At 36.3% G+C, this 15158-nt stretch overlaps 1 protein-coding gene across 2 annotated transcripts in view; it reads right to left on the bottom strand.

Annotated features, from left to right (window-relative positions):
• The window catches only part of Stag2 (STAG2 cohesin complex component), a 135063-nt gene that overhangs the window by 44765 nt on the left and 75140 nt on the right, over positions 1–15158 (bottom strand). For both annotated transcript variants that reach the window (XM_090326370.1, XM_090326371.1), the window contains exons 9-16: positions 11380–11453; positions 10580–10703; positions 9551–9649; positions 9386–9465; positions 6729–6836; positions 3966–4077; positions 1595–1712; positions 695–798 (exon numbers count right to left, since the gene is read on the bottom strand). In XM_090326370.1, coding sequence (XP_090182496.1) covers positions 695–798; positions 1595–1712; positions 3966–4077; positions 6729–6836; positions 9386–9465; positions 9551–9649; positions 10580–10703; positions 11380–11453 — 819 coding nt within the window. The remainder of the gene's footprint in view (positions 1–694; positions 799–1594; positions 1713–3965; positions 4078–6728; positions 6837–9385; positions 9466–9550; positions 9650–10579; positions 10704–11379; positions 11454–15158) is intronic.

Raw genomic sequence — 15158 nt, 5'->3', positions numbered from 1 at the left:
TACTACCAGGAATTAGAAAGAAACTTTTTTTAAAAAAAAAGTCAGGGGCCGGGAGTTTGGCCTAGTGGTAGAGTGCTTGCCTAGCATGCACAAAGACCCAGGTTCAATTCCTTGGTACCACATACATAGAAAAAAACAGGAAGTGGTGCTAGGGCTCAAGTGGTAGAGCTCTGGCCTTGAGAAAGTCCAAGGACAGAGTTCAAGCCCTGAGCTCAAGCCCAGGACTGGCAAAAAAAATTGTCAAAATAGGGGTATAGCTCATTGCAAAACATGTGCCAAGAATGCACAATGTCCTGGGTTCAATACTGAACACTGCAAAAATAGATAGATAAATAAATAAATAAATAAATAAATAAATAAATAAATAAATAAATAATTTAAAAAGAAACAGGACAGGGGCAGAGAGTTTAGCATGCACGAAGACCCTGGTTCAATTCCTTGGTACCACATACGTAGAAAAAAAATCTGAAGTGGTACTGTAGCTCAAGTGGTAGAGCTCTAACTTTGAGAAAGCCCAAAGACAGTGTTCAGGTCTTCGTGCATGCTAGGCAAGCACTCTACCAGTAGGCCAAATTCCCGGCCAACTTCTCAAATTTTTAAATGCTTTAAGATTTCCTTTTAACACATAGAACTTTTACAAAGCATACTGGTACAAGAGAAATGAAACTCTGAATACTGAAAAACATTGGCATACCCTTTTTCCTGTTCCTCTTCCCACAGGAGGATGACATTCAGCTGCTTGTCTAATAGTACAAAGCATTATTTCAATCAGAGCACTTTCTTGTCTGTCTGTTAATGCTAAAAAAAATTAAATCAGAGTTAGTCTATTTTTCTCAACTGTAACTGTTATGTAATAGTTTCTTCTGTCAATGAACAGAACGTGACCTAACGTACTCAAGAAAATTCCATTATTTATTACACAAAAGATGAGAACAAGTGAAACCTTACTAAATTTATCAACAATATGTGTCTGACAAAGAATGATCCCAGATACAAAAACATTAAATTCTGACAGCAATTGTATCTTACTTCAGTATAATACACATATAAATATGAGAACACAAAGATGAAGTTGTGGTTCTGGCGTAAAGTACATCCCCAACATGTAGGAAGCTGTGGCGATTCCAAGCAGAACACACACATATACTAAAGAGAACAAGTAAAATGTATTTCCAAAGTGTCTAGGAAACATACATGCTATAATTAAATAACCTTAGAAGCGTCACTATGGCTCAAAATGGTAGAGCACCAGCCTTGAGCAAAAGAGCTCAAGTACACAAGAACAGCGCCCAGACATCAAGTTCAAACCCCAAGACCAAAAAAATAAAATAAAAGCTTAAAAAAACTGGGCGTGGTTCACGCTTGTAACTCTAGTACTCAGGAGGCTGAGATCTGAGTATCGCAGATTAAAGCCAGCCCAGTCACTGAAGTCTGTAAGACTCTTATCTCCAATTAGTAGCTGAAAAACCAGAAGTGGTGCTGTGGCTCAAGGGTAGTGCGGTAGCCTTGAATTGAAGAACTCAGTGACAGCACCCAGGGCCAGAGTTCAAGGCCTAGGATCATAATAAATAAGCAAACAAACAAACAACTGTACCTTCTTCTCCAGTAAGTGGCTCCTCTAGCAACAAGCTATTCATACATTCCCAGTCTTTCAGTAGCTCAGTAGCACAGTCCCACATGCTATCCACAAGATAGGCTGCATGCTCGTGTAACTGAAATTTTAAAAGAGCAATGTGGTCTTAGCCAATTCAAGGGAATATAGGTTTGGTGGCATCATGTACAAATACTCAGCGATTTGAATTTTCATGTAAAATGGAAGAAGGGACAGAGAAGAAACTGCCTTAACTTGCTATACATGATTCAAGCTTATTAGGCCAAATTGAACATTATTTACAGTAACTACTAAAACATTAACACAAAAATTATTTTGGAAAATATAACAAGCATACTTCAAAAAATTATATGCTTATTCAGACTTAATATAAAGCATTATGCCTCGCTCAGTTGAAAAGGAATAATAATGTTAAAATTTGAAATACATTCTGTCAATGTGATTTAGAAACAAATTATTCTCTTCATTCTGTTAAGCCTCTGTAGCTTCCCAACTTACTTGAGCGAGTATAACCAAGTTTTTTTTAATATATTTTTATTGTAATTAATAAAAGGGTTACATGATATTTGCCAGATAGAAGGTGCATTAATTCACATACATTGATACCATTTTACATGTCTTGGTACCCATTACCCTCCCCCTACTCCCCCCACCCCCTTTCATTTAGCGTCATACTATATGGCCTTATGTATCTAGGTTTTGCTCTATTGCAAATCTCTGCTAGGAGAACCCAAGGTTTCCACTGATTATGACAAATGAGGGAAACCATTGAGCCTAAGTTCCTTTGAGTCTGGCTTACTTCACTTAATAGGATTTTTTTCTAAGTCTTTCCATTTCCTAACAAATGGGGCGATGTCGTTTTTTCTAACAGCAGCATAGAATTCCATTGTGTACAAATACCACAACTTGTTGATCCACTCATCAACTGAGGGACATCTAGGTTGGTTCCATATCTTTGCTATGGTGAATAATGCTGCAATGAACATTGTTGTGCTAGTGGATTTAGTATAACCAAGTTATCTAGAGCGAATCATGCTGAGTGAGACAAGTCAAGACCTAAGGAACAAAAGGCGCATGGTATCCTTAATATGCAGTTATTAAATCCAAAGTGTACAAGAGCGAGGACTCAATAACTGCATACACAAAGCAATGGACATGGTAATGGAAATGCAAACATAACTATATAGACAAAAAAACCTATGACTCTATAATCATAACGTTTTATTTCATAAACTGATGTTTCTATGACATACAAACCGTTAGCCTAATTTTGATTAAGTTCTAAAGACCAAGTCCCCGAGAATGTAATTAGAGATTTCCTCCTTGAACAATTGTTTAACTTGTCATTTAAAATATGATGTAAACATAAGCCATATAATTAATCATTGTTGTTCTTAAGGCACTATGTTATCTCTCATCACTTCTACTGTCCCTTGGTTATCTCATATTGTTACACTATCTCACTTTGTTACCTGATATAATTGTATTTGGTTATCTGAAATTGGATAGGGAACGGGGGAAAACAAGATGAGGGGTGGTGGAGGGGGGAAGGGAAATGGGGACCACGACATGTGAAAGGGTATCAATGTGTGGGAATTAAGGCACCATTTATCTGGCAAATACCATGTAACCCTTCTATTAATTACAATAAAAATATATTTAAAAAAATTCCCCCCCCCAAAAAATTCGTAAAAACATTCTACACTTTTAGAAATTGTTATTAGTGTTTTCCTTTTCATGAACATAAAGGGGATATTCACACATATATATATACATATACATATATATATGCACACATACAAGCAGATTTTAGCACTAGAAATACAAGATTGCTGCAAAATTCCAACTTATTCAACATAATTTCAATATGTATGCTGAAATTATTCCACACTTTGCTACTAGGAAAGTGAGACTTTAAATGAATAGGTAACTTAACCAAGGTTACAAAACTAGGAAAAAGGACCATCTTGAAAATCACGTTTTTCCGACTCCCAGAACTACATAGACTTAAGAATTCTTCAAAATTGTGGAGTGGGGAGATTTCTATTCCACTCAAGTGACAGTGGGGGGGGGGGGCCGGAAGTTTGGCCCAGTGGTAGAGTGCTTGCCTAGTGTGCACGAGCACCCCAGTTCGATTCCTCGGCACCACATATATAGAAGAAAGCCAGAAGTGGTGCTGAGGATCAAGTGGTAGAGCTCTAGCCCTGAGAAAGCCCAAGGACAGTGCAGGCCCTGAGTTAAAGCCCAGGACTGGCAAAAAAAAAGTGACAATGTGGGGTATTTCAGGGGCACATCATTTTAATAATATTTCAAAAATTCTCTGATCTAAAGTAATTAAACAACATAAACTAACCTCACTTTCCAGAAAGAAAAAAACCAATGTCTTAACAAGATTTGCATTTGGACCTTGCCTTCCTCTTCTTTTCATTATGCCATCATCCTCTGGATCTCTACGACTGAAGAGCCTATGAACAAAGAAAAATACATGATCTAAAATGAAAAATGCATTTGTTATTAAACAATTAACTATGACATAATAACAAAGCAGTAATAAAGAACTTGGTAATGCCAGGCACAGTGGCTCAAACCTGTAATCCTAGCTACTCAGGAGGCTAAGATCTGAGGATCCCGGTTCAAAGCAAAGCCAGCCAGCACACTAAAATGTCCATGAGACTCTTATCTCCAATTGATCACTCAAAAACCAGAAGTGGCGCTGTGGCTCAAGGGATAGGGCATTAGCCTTGAGCTGAAGAGCTCAGGGAGTACCCAGGTCCAGAGTTTAAGCCCCATGACCCGACAAAAAAAATAACTTGGTAGATGAATTATCCAGAATTAAACCATCAAGTATTTGCTACAACCTTTTTTCATTCTAGTCTTGAGAGTTTTTAAGTCCCTTGAAACTGATAAACTAATTACATAGTAAGCTTGCCTTCTTCATGGGTTTACTATATGTGGTTTTGACAAAGCTCATTATACATTAAGCAACTCATTTGATGAGGAAGCCTCCTCAAATGGTCAGATGGAGCACTATATCAGTTGTGTTTGAACTCTATGAATCTTGAGCATTTAGTTCTCCCACACACAACGTCTTCTTGGACCCAAGGAGTCTACTCTATAGTACTGAGTTAGATAGCAGGACGTTTTTACTCAGAAACAAGAGAATACTGGGTAACAAAAATTTTTATAGAAAACTGTAGATATTTTATACTAACATTTTTTTCAAAAAAAACCCCAAATGAGCATTTAAAAATAATAAAACTAAGTCTGTGTGGTTCAAAGGGTTCTTTGTAAATGACATATAGCATTTCCTGAATACTTTCTGTGATCAGATAGTCACATTACTGTTCATATTATATAATCTGAAAATTAAATAGCAGAAAAAAATTGAAGACTCTATAGGAGGATTTTTGGAATCCAAACTGTATTAAATACTCAATGTATTTACTAAATTGAAGTACATAAAGTACTTGAAAGGCAAAATGCGTTTGATTTTAAAGATCTAAATGAAAAGAAAGAAACCAGAGGGGCAATATAGTAAAGTGAAAGTTTTCATAAGATATGTGCATTATCCAGGTTCACTGCCACACTATTCATGATAGCCAAAATATGGGAAAAGCCCAGATGCCCAACAATAGTAAATCCAAAAAATGTGGTACCTATATACAATGGAATTTTACATTGCCAGTAGAAAGAATAAAACAATGTCATTTGCAGGAAAATATATGGAACTAGAACAAATCATGTTAAGTGAGGTCAGCCAAGATCAGAGAGAGAAACAGAGCATGTTGTCTCTGATATGCAGAAATTACGTCTAAATGTACTGGGATATGGCAAATTACACAGGATTCTAGATACTCACGTACAATGATACCCAAAAGAGGATAGTTTTAGAAGAAAATCACAAAGGTTCAAATGCATAAGCAACTCTTCATGTTTATGTAAAATATATACTGAACTAGGATATGGAAATAAAAGACTTTTTTGAAGAGAACAGGAGAAAAGTTCTTTAATTTTGACTGTGACAATGATTGGGGGGGGTGTTAGTGTTCTATCACAAGCTTTGGCCCCCCAAAATAAAGGAAGACAAATGGGACTCTATTACAAAGCTGCCTACCAATGGAAGAAATCAACAAAAGAAAAGGCAGATGGATTAGGAGAAAATATTGACTAACACTGTATCTGATGAAAGATTAATACTCCAAATATATAAGAAATTCAGTTGAATGGAAGATAGATAAATAATTCAAAAGTAAAGAAAATTAAACTCATTTAAAAAGAGGCAAGGGATATGAATAGGCCCAAGAATGCAAAAAAAAGACACAAGAATGATCACATGACGCATGAAAATGTACCCAACATTTCTACTCATGAGGGAAATGCAAACCCAAATCATACAGAAATGAAAAGTCGTATAGATGGTTGATGGGAATATATTTGGTCTGGTCATGTGCACAATTCTCTGCTGGGTATAAACCCAAAGGAGGTCAAAAAAGGATCTCATGAAGATGCTCACATGACCATGTTTACACAGCCAAGATGAATGGTTACACAAAACATGATACACATACACATCAGAATATTATTCAACAATTTATGACAATATAAATAACGCCAGAAGTTATATTCTAAGTAGCTGTTATGTAATTTCTTTTGCTATGCTCTTACTAAGTAGACAAGATTTAGGGTCCTTTTTTTTACTGCATGGAGTATTTTTATGTTACTTAGATTGGGGGAAATAAAAGACTTTTAATGTGTTTTTTTCTTTTTCCCATGATTCCATTTCCTTTACCTTGTAAATGTTACATTTACATGAATATCTTCTGCAGGGTGGGAAGAAGGCACATGACTCAAGGAAAAAGGGTGCAAAAGTCCAACCGTGGAACACACTGGACATTGATGAAAGTGAACTATACAACTCGTGGGTGGAGATGGGAGGGAATGGAAGAGAATGAGGAAATAGATGGCACTGTACAAAAGGAAATGTTATTTATTACCTGTTGTATGTATATGCGACCCCTCAATGATAATAAAGTAATTTTTTTAAGTTGTGTGTGTTTAATACCTAGTGAATCAAAATAATGTTATGAACATGTACTTTAGAAAATAACAAATTTACTTTTTGTAGAGAAATTCCCCAGCTGCTACTGCTACTGGCCGGTGAGCTGAATAAACCAGATGATAGACATTTTCACAATCTTCTGCAGTAAGAACTTCTTCACTACTCCTAGAAAGAAATAAGCAATAAGAAGATTTTTAGCCATATCCTAATTCTAAGAATTTACATACAAAACTTCATGTTTTGGGGTTGGGAGTATGACTTAGTGATAGAGCACTTGCCTAGCATGGACTAAAACTCGGGTTTGATTCCTCAGTACTACATGCATAGAAAAAAGCTGGAAGTGGTGCTGAGGTTCAAGTGGTAGAGTTCTAGCCTTGAGAAAGTCCAAGGATAGTGCTCAGACCCTGAGTTCAAGCCCAGGACTGGAAAAAACATCTTGTTTCTACATTTTACCATTTTGGGTTAAATAAATTTAATCTGATTATTTTGGGAGAAGATGTGCTAACCAAAGACCTGAGTTTAACAAAAGAACTCAGTTTTTTTAACAACGAAATATAAATGTGGTATAAAATTTAGTAGTGGATACAGGAAGTAAATAGATAAGGGAATAATGAAATATAAATGCTAAAGGGAAAATAAAGACAAAGCAACAAAAACAAATAGGAAATGTTAACTTGCAGCATGCAGAGCTTAGTTAATAATCATAGATATCATTCTGTATACATTTCATATAAACATTACAAAAGTCAATCTGCTGCTGTCTTATGTCTATAATCCTAAATACTTGGGAGGCAGAAATGGAGAGGGACTGTGATTTGAGTCCAGCCTGAGGTAGAAGTTCAAGAGACCCATCTCAAACAATAGCTAGGGGTGGTAGACTATCATCACAGCAATTCAGTAGGCAGAGATGAAGAGGATCATACCTTCAAGGTTAGCCAAAGCAAAACTTTCTAGGACTCATCTCAAAAAAAAAAAGAGTCCTGGATATGCTGGTGTACATCTATCATCCCATTTGATCTTTTTAAACAAAACCCTTCTTGGTAAATCAGGGTTTTTTGCTATTCCCAGTGCTGGAACCCAGGGCCTGGGTACTGTCCCTAAGCTTCTTTTGCTGAAGGCTAGAGCTCTTACCATTTGAGGGAAAGCATCACTTCCAGCTTTTTCTGTTTATGTGGTATGAAAGAATCAAACACAGGGCTTCATGCATGCAAAGCAAGCATTCTATCACTGGGCCACATTCCAAGTCCAATAATTTTTTTAAGTAGAGCTGATGAAGCCCAATGCTGCAGTGAAAACTTTGTTGAGTTCTTCCTATGGAACTATATTAAGAATAGTGGCCACTGGCAGCTGCTTTCCTCCCAATATTCTTCTATTATGAAATAACCAATCTAGGGATTTGCGATTATAGATAAATTTAAAATTATAGGACTAATAGAAAAACAGAAAAAAGGAAAAAAAAGAACATTCTTTGGTGACAGTACTGGGCTTGAATTCAGGGCTTTGCATTGTCATTGGGCTTTTTTTCCTCATGGCTAGAAGTCTACCACATGAGCCACATCTTCACCTCAGTTTTTGGCTAAATAATTGCAGGTAACAGTCTTCTAGTTTTCATGATTCTCAGTTCTCAATCTCCTGAGTAGCTAAGATTACAGGCATAAGCCACCACACACATACAACTTTAAATTAAATTACAGCTTAAGGAAAGTGGACATGCATGCATGCCTATGATCCAAACATTCACCGCTGGGCACAGTAGCTCATGCCTGTAATCCTAGCTACTCAGGAGGCTAAGATCTGAGGATCCTAATTCAAAGTTATCCCAGGCACTAAAGACTGTGAGACTCAACTCCAATTAACCACTGAAAAATGGGAAGTGGCATTGTGGCTCCAGTGGTAGGGTGGTAGCCTTGAGCTGAAGAGCTCAGGGACAGTGCCTAGGCCCAGAGTTCAAGCCCCACAACCAACAACAACAACAAAAAAGACTAAGGCAAGAGGATTGTGAATTTGAAGCCATCTTGGGCTACATGGTTAGACTCGCTCATAAATAATAAGTAAATTCTATAGATTCTCAGAAAAATGTCAATACATCTAAAATTGACTTCATAAATATTAAACTGTGATACACTGTGATAATAACCACCCATTTAATAGGGTTGCTGTATTAAGTTAAATAATCCATATAAAGTACTTTTATTGGCTGTCATCACATATTTTAACTCTTCCTTTACAATAAACTTTGATTGTTTTAGAAATTCTATGTTAAAATATACTGTGTTAATGAATGTGAACATTTTAGATTTTGACTTATATTGTCAAGTTTAGATCCATTTATTTTCCCATCAACAATGTATAAGGAAGGGACTATTTTTACACAGCTTCAACATGATGTATTTTCTAACATTTTTTTCCCAAAGCAAATACATTCAAAATGGACTCATTCTAATATATTTGCCTGAGAACAAACTCAACTTTTAATATGCTTAGACTTGTTTTTCTTTTCAGTCAATGATCTGATTCATAACTTTTGATTTTGCTTGTTAGATTTCTATTCAATGTGTAAAAATTAATGGCTTTGAGGCAAAAATTTAATCTGGCATTTGTTTTATTTTATCTCATATAAGCATTGAGTATTTTATGAAGTCAATATACTGAGCTGTTTCTTTTCAAGACAAATCTAACCAGAAACACTACTGTAATATACAGTACATACTTACTGTAAAACAAGAGTGAGTAATTTTATTGCTTGTACAGCAACATCATATTCCTTGTCAAGAGTCATAGACACAATTCTGTCCTATAAACAAAAAGATTGAAATATGTTTTAAAAAGGAAGGAAAACATTTTCAAATTTTAAGTAATTTTAAATATTTAGTACTAACCTTGAAACGACTGGTAAATAGCTCCAGTTTTGAATTAAGTTCTTTATTATAATAAAGCCCTTGTAGTGCAGTAAGACATTTGAGTCTTACCTCACCTTGCTAAAAGAAATGAAGAGAAAACATATTCAAATTCTGTGTATTTTTTTTTTTGCCAGTCCTGGGCTTGAGCTCAGGGCCTGAGCACTGTCCTTGGACTTTCTCAAAGCTAGAGCTCTACCACTTGAGCCTCAGCACTACTTCCGGCTTTTTTCTATGTATGTGGTGCCAAGGAATCGAACCCGGGTCTTCATGCATGCTAGGCAAGCACTTTAACCACTAGGCCAAACTCCCGGCCCCTCTGTGTATTTCTAACCTTGATCTTGTTTAAAATCTTAATATCATGATTATGAAAAACTACATACATATAAGTACATACAGGGTTGCTATCCCTTAGCCCAAATAATATGTTTGGAAAATTTGTTCATATACTTAAAATTGCAACATTTGGAAGAAATATATCCAAGAAATGCATTCAAAGTTAATGAAAAGACAGTTAGGAGATAGTTTGAGGAAAAAAACTTAAACATCAAGCTTTAACTAGTAATTTAAGGCACATGCTTTGTAAAAGAGAAAAATGAGGTGCTGAGAGTAAAGCTTCAGGGGTAGAGCACTTGCCTAGCATGTATAAAGCCCTGGCTTTGATCCCTGGCACTGGAAAAAATGAGGAAAAATTTAGGTAACACTTAGGTTAACAAAGTAATAATGGTTCTTTATGGGCTCTACAAAATGTATCGCCAAAACCATATGCATGACACCAGGGTTGAAGCACAAATACTAAGTCAATAAGAATAAAATCATGGCCAGGACACACAAAATATCTGAGAGACTTTACTTATCAGATGTCATAGAGCAGATAGAAAAGAAAAGGAGAAGGGTTTATAGGAGTTGTGGTGTAAGGAATGGTTTCAGATAATTCACTTATGAATGAAAATTGAAAATAGCCATGTCTATGTATAGTCAGAGGAGCATTCTATACAGGGCATTCTTTACCTTATCATGCATAGTCCAACCAACATATTTTAAATAACTGTCATTAAGAAAGGCATCACTATACATTTTCATCCAAATGCCAATCTCTTCAATGCATATAGCTCGGATCTCAGCTATTGCATCCCTAGATGGATGAAGGAAAAATTATCAGTTACACTGCTTCATAGAACATATGGTTTATTCAAAACATGCCAACTACATCTTATCTACTATAAATATACCACAATTTTATGTATTATTGAGAAACAAGGTATAATTGAAGTATGCTGTCTAAAACCAGTACCTTAAAATACAGTTGCCAAAGCAGAGCTACCAACATAAACATTTAAAGTTAACTGTAACTACAAACAAAGCCCCATCCTTGCCTTTTACACTAGACCATATCCTAGTCTTGGCTCACACCTTTTGGACTTGGTATATTGCAAAGTTAATAGGTCACACTCATTGCCAAGTGAGAATTACTTACACACAACCCTGAGCCCAACTTTCTAACACTGCAATCAAGTTTATCAGGATTATTAAATGATTTTAGCATTTGAGTTTTTTTTGCAGAGTTATCTTAATGTTGCCCACAATGGTCTTGAACACCTAGGCTCAAATAATCCTTTATAGCCCAAGACTCTTAGTTGCTCAGATTACAAGTGCATATCAATGTTTCACTGTACTTAGCATAGACTAAAGGATTTTAAATTCATCCTATAGGTATGGCTCAATCATTGAAGTCAGAGAAATGCGACAATAAAAGAATATTTTAACAAAACTGCAATAATATTACTTATGATAACAATGTTCTGACTTACCGGTATCTATGTACAAACACTCCTTTAAATATTGCATTCATCATATTTTCAATTTCATCCTGATTTTCCTGAAGCTATAAAAAAAAGCACATCATTAATTTTCATTTGACAAACTAACGAAAAAAATGCCACAAAATGCAGGTTGCTCCAATATTTTCATGATCACATCTTTTTTCCAATAAACAAAAATAACCACAAGGAAACAGTAAAATTTGGATAGCTGAAGTTCCTTGAAATATCTGACAACTCATACTATGTGACTGGGAGAATAACTATTTCCTAATGCTCATAAAGTTCTACTATATAGAGAAACTCAGAGAAATACAATTTACTATTATATGTATTGTGCAATAACACTAATTACATAATATATATTATATATTCTTATCAAGAACATGTAACATTTTTTTAATTATTTTGATGTTTATAGTCAAAGAGAGAAGAATCATGTTTAGTGTCTGCTAAATGACCCAAAGAATAAAATAACCATTTAAAAAAAAAAAACAATTAGGCCAGGAACTTGGCCTAATAGTTAAAGTGCTTGCCTAGCAAGCACGAAGACCCGGGTTCGATTCCTTGGTACCACATATATAGAAAAAGCTGGAAGTGGTGCTGAGGCTCAAGTGGTAGAGTTCTAGCCTTGAGAAAGTCCAAGGATAGTGCTCAGGCCCTGAGCTCAAGCCCAGGACTGGCAAAAAAAAAAACAAAAAAAAACCAATTATTTACTAAAAACTATTGAGAAGGCCAGGAGTTTGGCCTAGTGTTAGAGTGCACAAAGACCCTGGTTCAATTCCTCGATACTGTTAGGTCTGACTGGAAGAAATGTCTTCTTCCCTTGGCTCTCTCCCCCTGCACCCTGGAAATCCCCGCCCAGCACCTGTAATCCTGGCAAATGGCATGCCTGGGGGCAGCTGGAGGTCCCCACTGAGGTATTTCCCCATCCTCTGAGATCACATCCACTTCTACTGTGTCTACACACCTCTCCCTATATAATCTCTCACTTCCCGCCCTAAGCTCTCTTGCTCACCCAACTCCATCTTGGGTGGCAGGAGTCTGCTCTTTCTTCACACAATAAACCCTCTTCTCCTGAACTGCGTGGAGTTTCCTTTCAGCAGACCTTACAGATACCACATACACAGAAAAAAGCTCAGGCCCTGACTCCAAGCCCAAAACTGGCACACAAAAAAAAAAACTATTGAGAAAAGACTGACATGAAATAACAAAATACTTAAAATTCAAAAAATGTTATCAACGTACACTGTTGTGTGTATGTGTGTGTATGTGCCAGTCCTGTTTCTTGAATTCAGGAACTAGATGCTGAATCTGAGCTTCTTTGCTCACTTAGGTACTCTACCTATGAGCTGAGCTGTGCTTCTGGCTGTTTGAGAGGTAGTTTAATGGAGATAAATTACTTTTCTGCCTAGGTTGGCTTAGAACTGTGATCCTCAGATCATATCTTCTTGTATAGCTAGTGTTGCAAGGCATGAGCCACCAGCACCTGGCTCTCTATTAACTCTTAGACCATCAATTAAAGTACATTTGAACTGAGTGCTTGCTGGCTAGCTACTTAGGAGACTGAGATCTGAGGATCACAGTTGGAAATCAGCCAGGACAGACAAATCTGAAAGATTATTAATCTCTAAAAGACCACCCCCCACACACACACACTGCAAAAAAAAGCCAGGAGTGGAGGTGAAGCCCAAATGACAAGTACCAGTTTGGAGGCAAAAGGCCAAGTAAAAGCATAAAGCCGTCAAAACTCAGAACTAAACACAAAAGAAAAAAAGTTGTTAAGAGTACTGTTTCCTTTTTACAGTCTAAGGATAAATTAGCTCTTATTCTATGCGCTTTTTGCAAAATATATTCCTTTTCACTACATAAATACAATCCTGTATTTCCAAATAATGCTAACGTAAGCATGCACTTTTTATATTCATTAACACAGCCAAAGGTATAGGATGTCCTTCAAAATGTTTAGTCTTAACTTTGCAAGGAGGTTGCTCAGAAACAGAACATTTTTCTCACATACACAAGGCTCTCGCTCTACCCCAAGCGCAAGACAAAAAATGAAATAAATTATTCACAAGAAACTTTGCTCTAATGTAGAAATGCTGTCATATAATTTGTACAAAAATTTCCACGTCAAAGTCCTCCTTAATTTACTCCATAGATTCTATACTAATTATATGTCTAAGAATAAGGTATTAATTTCAAGAACTAAGACATGCTGTATATATTACCAGTCAAATTCATTAATTAAGGTAATGAGGTATCAACACTTTAAGTTATATGAAAATGAGTTTCATGGCTAGGTACTGGTGCTCACGCCTATAATCCTAGCTAGACAGAATACTGACATCTGAGGATTATAGTTTGAAGGCAACCCAGGTAGGAATTTCCATGAGATTCTCAACTCCAAAAAGGCAGAAGCGGGGCTGTACCTCAAGTGGTAAACCACTAGCCTTGAGAACAAAAGCTCAGTACAGAGCCCAGACTCCGAGGTTCAGAACTGCCCCAGCAAAGGTGAGAGGGTAAGAAAGCAAGTGAATGATTTTTTTTTTACTTTTAGAATAAGACTGAAAATATTTTCGTCATTTAAAGCAGAATTGAAATAAAAGGACCCCATATAATGAGTGATTGTTGTCCTTAATGTACTACGTTATCTCTCATCTCTTTTGTTGTCCCTTGGTTATCTCATATTGGTACAGTATTTTACCGTGTTATCTGATATATTATATATGCTTACTTGGTTATTTGAAATAGGATAGGGAAGGGGGGAAACAAGATGAGGAGCAGGGATGGGGGAAGGGAAATGGGGACCAAGACATGAGAAAGGATATCAATGTTTGTGAAGTAGTGCACCTTCTATATGGTGAATATAATGTAATCCTTCTATTAATTACAATAAAAATATATGGAAAAAAAAGCTGAAGTGGATGAGTAGTTCACAATGTACTCTACTGAAGACTTAAGATTCTAACAGCTAAGTTATATGTTTTTCAAAGCAACTGCTCATAGTGTAACCTCACTTCATTACACAACAAGCTAAGGGAGATAGAGAAATTATAATACTTTACATAGATGGGTGTCAGTGGCCCATGCCTAAAATCCTAGCAACTAAGGAGGCTGAGATCTGAGCATTGTGGTTTAAAGCCAGCCAGGACAAAAAGTCTGTGAGAGTCTTATCTTCAGTTAACCACCAGAAAACAGTGGTGGCACAGTGTCTCAACATGGTAGAACACTGGCCTTGAGCTGAAAAACTCAGGGACAGCATGCAGGCTCAGAGTTCAAGCCCCATAACCCACCAAAAAAAGTAATAATAAAAACAAACAACAAACATTTCCATTTCTTGAAATTTGTTTTGTTAAGTACTATTTTAGATGTTCAGAGGAAATATGCCTTTGGGTTCCTCCCTGAAGTACATCCTCTTTTAGTCTGTTTTGTGTAAATACAGAGTCCTGTGTAAGTTGTTATGTTCAACGTATCCCCAACTATATTTTAGATCTAGCTTCCACACATGGAAGAAAACATGTACTTGCCTTATATCACTTAACATTTGTTCTGGGTCCATTCCTTTCCCTACAAGCATATTCTTTCCATTTAATGGATGAGAAACTTTTCATTGTGTATAGGTACTACGTGTCTGATTCATTTATCTATTGTAGAGAATCTAGGCTGTTTCTATAACTTGGATATTGCGAATAATGCAGCAATAAACATGAATGTGCATATGTCATACACACACACACACACACACACACACACACACACACACACAC

Source organism: Megascapheus bottae, chromosome X (assembly GCF_031878675.1).
Source record: "Megascapheus bottae isolate mThoBot1 chromosome X, mThoBot2.hap1, whole genome shotgun sequence".
Lineage (NCBI taxonomy): Eukaryota > Metazoa > Chordata > Mammalia > Rodentia > Geomyidae > Megascapheus > Megascapheus bottae.
This window is presented reverse-complemented; position numbering and strand designations above follow the sequence as displayed.